Source organism: Lactuca serriola, chromosome 7, assembly GCF_051521515.1.
Source record: "Lactuca serriola cultivar US96UC23 chromosome 7, Lser_US96UC23_V15, whole genome shotgun sequence".
NCBI lineage: Eukaryota > Viridiplantae > Streptophyta > Magnoliopsida > Asterales > Asteraceae > Lactuca > Lactuca serriola.
This window is the reverse complement of record NC_136414.1, coordinates 174,764,812-174,772,478: the sequence shown is the minus strand read 5'-3', so window position 1 is coordinate 174,772,478 and position 7,667 is coordinate 174,764,812. Positions and strand designations below refer to the sequence as shown.

The 7,667-nt window shown below is 35.6% G+C and overlaps 1 protein-coding gene across 1 annotated transcript; it reads right to left on the bottom strand.

The window, feature by feature from the left end:
* Positions 1-878: 878 nt before the first annotated feature.
* On the bottom strand, positions 879-3,032 carry LOC145063521 (uncharacterized). The gene is made up of 7 exons (XM_079011120.1): positions 2,630-3,032; positions 2,162-2,428; positions 2,037-2,082; positions 1,661-1,958; positions 1,509-1,587; positions 1,174-1,371; positions 879-1,095 (listed from the first exon to the last, which is right to left on the bottom strand). Exons 1-6 carry the CDS (start codon positions 2,933-2,935, stop codon positions 1,201-1,203), a joined length of 1,167 nt encoding a protein of 388 aa, XP_078867246.1. The 5' UTR covers positions 2,936-3,032; the 3' UTR covers positions 879-1,095; positions 1,174-1,200.
* Positions 3,033-7,667: the final 4,635 nt, after the last annotated feature.

Below are 7,667 nucleotides of genomic sequence, written 5' to 3'. Positions count from 1 at the left end.
AAAATGGGATGTCCATTTAGCCAACCCCAAACTTTAACATCTTTTATAGAATTTTGCACCTCAACAGCTAGACTCTCGTTGTGTGTGCTTAAAATTTTGAAAATGTCTACCATGGAACCGGATCAATCCATCATCATTTAAACATACATTAAGATTAAGTATGGATAGGAACAAGCTGGGTTCTGGTTTTCCCGGACCAACCCAAATTTGAAACCGCTTCTATCCCCGACATGGCGGGCATCCAATTGGTAAAATAGTATTCGGATCACCGATCCAAGTAGGGAACAGATATCCCGGTCTATATTAAAAGGGTAAAATTAAGCATGGTTCATTGTTCCCAAAACCCAACTTCAGATATGTCCCTAAATCTACCTTTAACTTTATCTATACATCTCATACAAATTCCAAAATAACACACTAAACCATAAATTACATAAAGATCTTTAGTTATGGTAAATAGAGCTAAATTTGATTAAACACGGTTGGGAAAACGATACTATTTCAAATTTAAATATCAAAACTAAAATTGTTCGATGGGATAAATTATTAACATAAAACATATTAGACTTATACATAGACGAAACTACATGACTGATGACTCAATGGGATAAATTATTAACATAAAACATATTAGTATTGTACGATAATTAATAATCCATCTCTAATACCAAAGTAATAAGACATATCCACAAAAAATAATAACCAAAACATGTTCTAATACCACATGTTGAGTATTTCAAGTCACAACGATCTGTCTCATGTGATTCCATGATTGAACAAGTAAAAACAAGAACACTAACCACACTCCATATTTTGATGGTTACTTCCAACAAGTAACATCTCACAATAATCGGAGGACCGGTTGTATCATCATGGCATTATTGAGGATAAAATCAGTAAATATATTACTAACACATTATTCATTACAGAAATGGTCCTAAGGTCACATTATTGTAGGTTTATTCTAACACAAACATGATTATTTCACTAGAATTACCAAACAAAGAATCAAACATAGGTCTCTTAATACCTGCTATCTTACATCTCAACTTCACATACTTACACAAAAAACTTGCACCTTTACAAGTTACAAACCTGCAACAAACAATAATTTCTTCAAATTTCAACTTTTATATGAAATAACACAAAACAAAGATGCATTTATTCAATTACCTTCATTAGAAACTGCATATATACAATTTAATTTGCACTGGATGGATTCAAGTTCTTCTTCTCCTCCATATCTAACTTCTCCACAAGTATATTTACATGATCACGAAATTCCATGTATATCTCTTTCAGTTGTTTAGCTCTCGTATATTCATCTGTTCCTAATCGTACAATTATTAACTTGCTCTCTGTATTTTGGTTCTGGGATTGGAGTAGAAGGGAGTTTAAACTTCAAAGATCAATCAAGAATAAACAAGAAAGACAGAAAGAAAACAGCAAAATACAGTTTATATGGAAACCCTGATTTCCTTTTTTAACAACAGAAGTGAAACTTTTACCTTACACTTTAGCTGCAAGCTCTGAAGGTTTATGTTGAAAGTTCCATTTCTAAGCTTGTCTTCAGCTATTACCCATGGCCTACACAGGAAATAATCATACACTTCAATTGGCTAGAAAACAAGCTCCAGTTAAAGAATTTGACTATGGTTACCTTCCAGATGAAGATACAATGAAGTGATTTGGGTTGTTTATAAATTCATATATCCTCTTAAGCTTTGATTTGCTATTTAAAACAAGTGCTCCTCTAGCATATGTTTCTGCTGACAAGCTTAGAAAAACATATGCTTGTGCTGTGATTGAAGTGTGTTCGTGTATGAACTCTGTCATTAACACTGGAGATAGATTTTTCTCCAGATTTTCTAATATTATGTAATGATGAAAGCCAGTATCTTTGACACCTCCCATATCTCTATCTTGATCATTTAGTTGAATCTTGAATCTTTCCCTCCCTATTTTGCACAAACAAATTATGATGAGTTCTCAAATCCCTAAGATTTACAAAATAAAGTTTAAAAAAGCATTCAAACCTTCAGATGATCCACCATTACGACTGTCTCCATCACCACTGAACTCCTACATATCAAGAAGCCAACCATTTGCAGATGATTACCAGAATAAAAAGCTATGAGAACTGCAAGACTGAAAAACTTGCCTGTAACTTGTTGAGAGTTTGGTTTGAACTTGTTTTTTTAGACAAAAATGGAGCCTTGGATGTGAAACTAGATTGAGAAGAGGCACCTCTAATTTTTTCCCTCACAAGCTTTGCGAATTCAGTCACTCTGGGATCAATGGCACCAGACATAATAAGGCATATATCATCAATACTTGCTGCAGTTATGTTGCCTTCAGCAGGACCATGTTGCCAGAATAGTAGATAAGTGCATATGCACTTCCCAGGTGTGTGCTCTTTGTAATTCACCTATCCAGTACAAAACATACATTATCGTATTGTGATCATGTCAATCGTGGAATTGTGATCTTTAAATTAAAGCAAGAACGGTTAATTTGGGACAAGAATGTTACGAATGAACAGATGACACAGAGATTGTTTAAGATAAAATTGGACGAGAATTCTGTAAAACGGGAGCTTATTTGCCCTAATTTGTGATAAGATACGTACGGCATCAACAATGGCATCAAAGAATCGAACTAATCCATCGCGTGTATATGTAGCAGAGACCATCATGCCTTCTATCACTTTGGAGCACTCATTCTCCTCTATCGGCATGGACGTCGGACGGAATCTAAGGAGAAATTGTTCAATTTCACGGTGAGTGGAGAAATCAGCGATGGAGAAAACCTCATCATGGAAGCTCTCCACAAAATCCTTGAACTTCACTCGGAGCTTCTTTCCGTCAAGAACGACGCCGCAGGCGTACCACGCATCATCTTTCTTCGACCGGAAGTCCAGGCCGTCGAATATCATTGCCGGCGCTGCAAGGTGGTGTGGTGTCCCTCTGTTCAGAATCAGAACATCGGTGATCCGATGGTGCGTATTTGGGCCGAGCCAAAGTCCAACCCAGGTTAGGTTTTGGTAAGTGCGAGTTTGACTTCAACTAGTTGACTCTAGTGACTCACGAATCAAGATGTGTTAGTTAGGTTGTGTTTGGCGCGCCATATCCAGTTGATAAAGCTAACTTATTTTTCGAGTTTTTTTTATGTTGACGTGTTTGGTAAGCCAAAAAGTAGCTTATATGCTAGCTTATAAACTAGCTTTTTGAAAAACTATTTAGGACGTGTTTGGCAAAAGTAGCTATTAGTTGGAAGCGGGTAGCGGTTACCTGGTAGTGGGTAGCTGGTAGCGTGTAGCTGTAGCTGGTAGTGGGAAGCTGTAACTTTTATTTGTTATATGAATGTTTGGCAAAAGTAGCTGGAAGCTTTTGAAATATATAAAATTACATAAAATGACAACTGATTAAAAATAAAAATATATATATAAATATATTTTTAAGGGTAATTATGAAAATCGATTTCAAAAGCTCCGGAGCGTTTTGTTAAAAGCTACATGAAGTAGCTTTTAGAATCGGAGCGTTTTGTTAAAACTAAAAGCTAAACGCTCATACTGCCAAACGAAGCTTTTTTTTAAAACTAGAGCGTTTTGTCAAAAGCTAAAAGCTAGAAGCTCCCAAATGCTTCCAAAAACTTCGTGCCAAACACGCCCTTAGACTAGCTTTTTAGGAGCTTTTTTTTAAATTTTCCAAAAATACCCCTGAATTAATTATAGAAACACATACTCTTACATGCCATTTTATGTAATTTTATATATTTCAGCTAGATTTTCAGCTAGTTTTACCAAACGTTATTTTTTATCAACTAGCTTTTCAGCTAACAGCTAGTCCGCCAAACATAGCCTTATTAGGCTTAAGGGTGTGAGGCACCACAACCTCACTACAAAAGCGCTACACCATCCCCCACCAGCTTGTTAAAGAGGTAGCTACATGATAGGCATGTTGAAAATACCCCAACAACCCGATATCCGATTATCCGATCCAACTCGTTTTGAATTCGGGTAAATCGGATATTGGGTATATATTTTCAGGTATTCGGGTTATCTGATTTTTTAAACGTGTATTGGGTATATGTATAGGGTTTCGAATATATCCGAAATACCTGATTTATTTAAAAAAATAAATGGTCATTTGGGTAATATCCACACTTATCTATATTTTGTTTACGATTTTACCTCATTCCCGATCATTGATTTCAAAAAAACCCTTGTCTGTTTCTTGAGTCTTCTATCGAAGTATCGAACCCTATGAAAACAAAGATACATCTCCAATAGACTTCACACTTAATTTAACTCGTCGTTATCGGTCATTAAGTCGTCACCAACACTCACTGATTTAGACTTCAAACTTCAAAGTAAATGATTTTCTTGTAAATGATTTCGAAAATAGGGTATTGGCTTCTTGCATTTTGGTTTCCTGTAAATTGTATTATTTTTGTGAAAGATTATTTGATATCTCAAGTATTATTAACTTAAAAATCTCAATGTTCAAAGTTTGAATAACTTTGTTTATATCTCGTTTGTTTATATAAATAAGACTAATAAAGCACGACATATTTACTTCATTATATTTATTTTCAGGTAATACCCGAATTACCCAAACTCGAATTATCCGAATTTAATTCGGGTCGGGTAATGAGTATTTTTTAAGCATGAAAAACTCAAATTACCCAAAACCCAAAAAATTTACCCCATCAACACCGCTACTATTACTTCCTACCTTTTTACAACTTTGATGTTTGCATTCCTTCTAGCCAACGTGGCTTCGAAAAAAATATATGATGTGACATAAAAGAATAAGATGCTAAGCATGTTACCATTCCTTTCAGACTTAAGTCGTTTTGATAAAATTTGAATTAAGAACTTTTGAAGTTTTAGCATATTTTAAATTTTTAAGATTTGAAGTTTTTAAATGGTCGTGGATCTTTTGAATTTTTGGAATGTTTCGAATTTTTAAGATTTAAATTTTTAAAATGACGGAAAAAGTGGGAGAGAAAATAGAGATAGTCGTGTGTATTTTAAATGAAATGAAAATATGTTTATAAATTTATTTGACGGTTTATCTTCATTTAAATAAAAAAATTATATATAGTAATAAATTTTAGAGAGAATTTTGTATATACTCTTATTAAACATCAAAATATCATATTTATCCAATTTAATTTTTAAATATCATATTTACCCTTTCATAAAATTCCAAAATATCATATATGTTCTTAAACATCCAAATGTCATACATCCCATGGAGAAAGTTGAAGATGAAACATTTTATTTATCAAGAGTCGACATTCCAACAATTTAAAAGTAGATGATTCATTATCATAGACGTAGGGATAATATGGTTAATTTTTTTTAATTATTATAATAATTCTAAGATATTAAAAATGGTTATAAACTATTAAAAACATTATAAAAAAGTTTTGGACAAATATGATAGTTTGAGGTTTAAGAAAAACATATATATGAAATTATCCCTAATTATTTAATTGTAACACCGTAAATTTCCAAACAAATTTTTTCTTTAAAAATCACATAATTCTCATATTACGTTTCACGAAAATCCCATTTAATTTATTTACAAAACATAACTCTAGATTTATTTAATAATAATCCAGGATCCTCAAATAATAACTCCTTCTCTAGTGTGTACAATCGAGCCGGTGCCTTCCCGCGATTCTGAGAAAAGCCTGAAACACATAACACATAACACGGTAAGCACGAAACTTAGCGAGTTCCCCAAAATACCACACACACAACTCATTAGCCACTCTAGGCTATATCACTGTAAGACCCTCCGGTCAATGTGTCTCAGTGGGACCCTCCGGTCCCACGGTTCGTTGGACCCTCTGGTTCGGTCTGTAAAGCTCCACATAGCATAAATCACAAAGACATAATGCATAGCATACCACATAAAGCAGGATAATATAATACTCAATGTAAACACATAAGACCCTCCGGTCACACATAGTACCACTCTAGGTAGAGTATAGTGAGAAGACTCACCTTGGATGATGAACAACCCCTATAACGTTGTTGCTACGCACCGACCTCTAACTCTGAGCCAAAACCACAATTAACCCATTTAGAAACTAAGTCCAGACTCTCACTCGTTAGTCTAAAGGACAACCACTAACCAACCCATTAAAAGCATAAAACCCATTGGGCCCACCAAGGCCCAATAATAAATGGGTTAACCCGAGGCCAACTCTCAAAACTAAATAGTAAGCCCAACACAAGGGCCCAAGGCAAAATTGTAACATTTCTCTTCTCATAGTCTCTAATTCACAAGCCTAAAGATTCCGGCCCAATCCTCACAGCTCATGATAAGATCCAGCCCAAAAGCCCACAGTGAAGTTACGTGGGGCGTACCTCTCTTGGTACGCTCAGCGTACTCATGCATGCATGAAACTGATCGGGGACTCCAACCCAGTACATGGGGCATACTGGAACATATGCTGGGCGTACGCCCAGTTTTGCTTTAGTCCATTCCCCTGGTCTTAACCCGTTAAGACCTTAACTTATTTCTCTGATCTAGACTCCCTATCATCTCTTACTTCATAAAGTTAGTGACTTTAAGCCTTTGCATGGCTGGTAAGGTCACAAACACATAAAACTCTTATTCTCTTAACTCAAAATGCTCAAATCTCATGCATGGGTTGATTCTCACGTTCAAGACCTCATTTTTGTGGATCCTCACCACTAGAAACACTTAGAAGGACAAATATTAAGCTCTGGAGTGCAATAACTCATAAAGCCTCAAGCTTTAGGACCAAAAGCCCTAAAATGGACCATATCATGCACAAAACAAAAAGGATGGGAAAGCTTTGAGCTTTATACCTCCAAATGATGCTCCAACCATAGAAAAACTTAGATCCAAAGCCTAGACTCCAACTCTATTCTCTTCCATGCTCCTTCTTCACTCCAAAAATTCCATAATAACACTTATAAGCCCACAAAGGTCACACACAAGCTCAAGAACGAGAATTAGGGTTTAGGGGGGTTTATTGAATGAGGATGGTGGCCAAGAATGAGGCCATCTCATTCTTTATATAGGGACACTCCTCTTAATTAGGGTTTTCTTTTGTTCCTAGTATGCCCAGCGTACCCTCTGATACACCCAACGTACTAGGTGGATCATCTTAAATGTCATGCGCATGAGTACGCTAAGCGTACACACACGTACGCCCAGCGTACTCCGCTGCCATCAATTTCAACTAAAGGACTTATCTTGCCAATCATCAAACTGTCAACGCTTCATCGACATAACCCCGATTCCCACGAACCTCATACCCTCGGATAGATGACAAGATGCCCTAGGCTCCTAGCAAATCTTCACAACCCCGAGACTCCTTCATGCACGGTTTGCAGCCCACGAACCCTAATCACCGACGATCAGAAACAGGATGTTACATTAATATTTTTTTATTTAAATTTTTAATTTGTTAATGTAACACCTCAAATTTTAAACCAAAATTTTCATTTTAAACCCATAGAAAAATAGTTTTCATAATAACTATCTCAGAAAAGTCATAACATCAAATACAATTTCACATCAAAATATCAGAGTGTCACATAATGCCCGGTAACAAAATCTCCCAACAAGTGTGTACAATCAGACCTTCATTTTCCCGTGATCCTCAGAAGTACCTGA

Bases quoted from the DNA above. Each gene is read 5' to 3' on its own strand.
- LOC145063521 (XM_079011120.1), bottom strand. From the start codon at position 2,935: ATGATATTCGACGGCCTGGACTTCCGGTCGAAGAAAGATGATGCGTGG. The intron at 1,588-1,660 runs GTAACCATAGTC...TTTCCTGTGTAG, and splicing joins ATTGTATCTTCATCTGGAAG to GCCATGGGTAATAGCTGAAG. The intron at 1,372-1,508 runs GTAAAAGTTTCA...CTCCAATCCCAG, and splicing joins GCTTGCAGCTAAAGTGTAAG to AACCAAAATACAGAGAGCAA.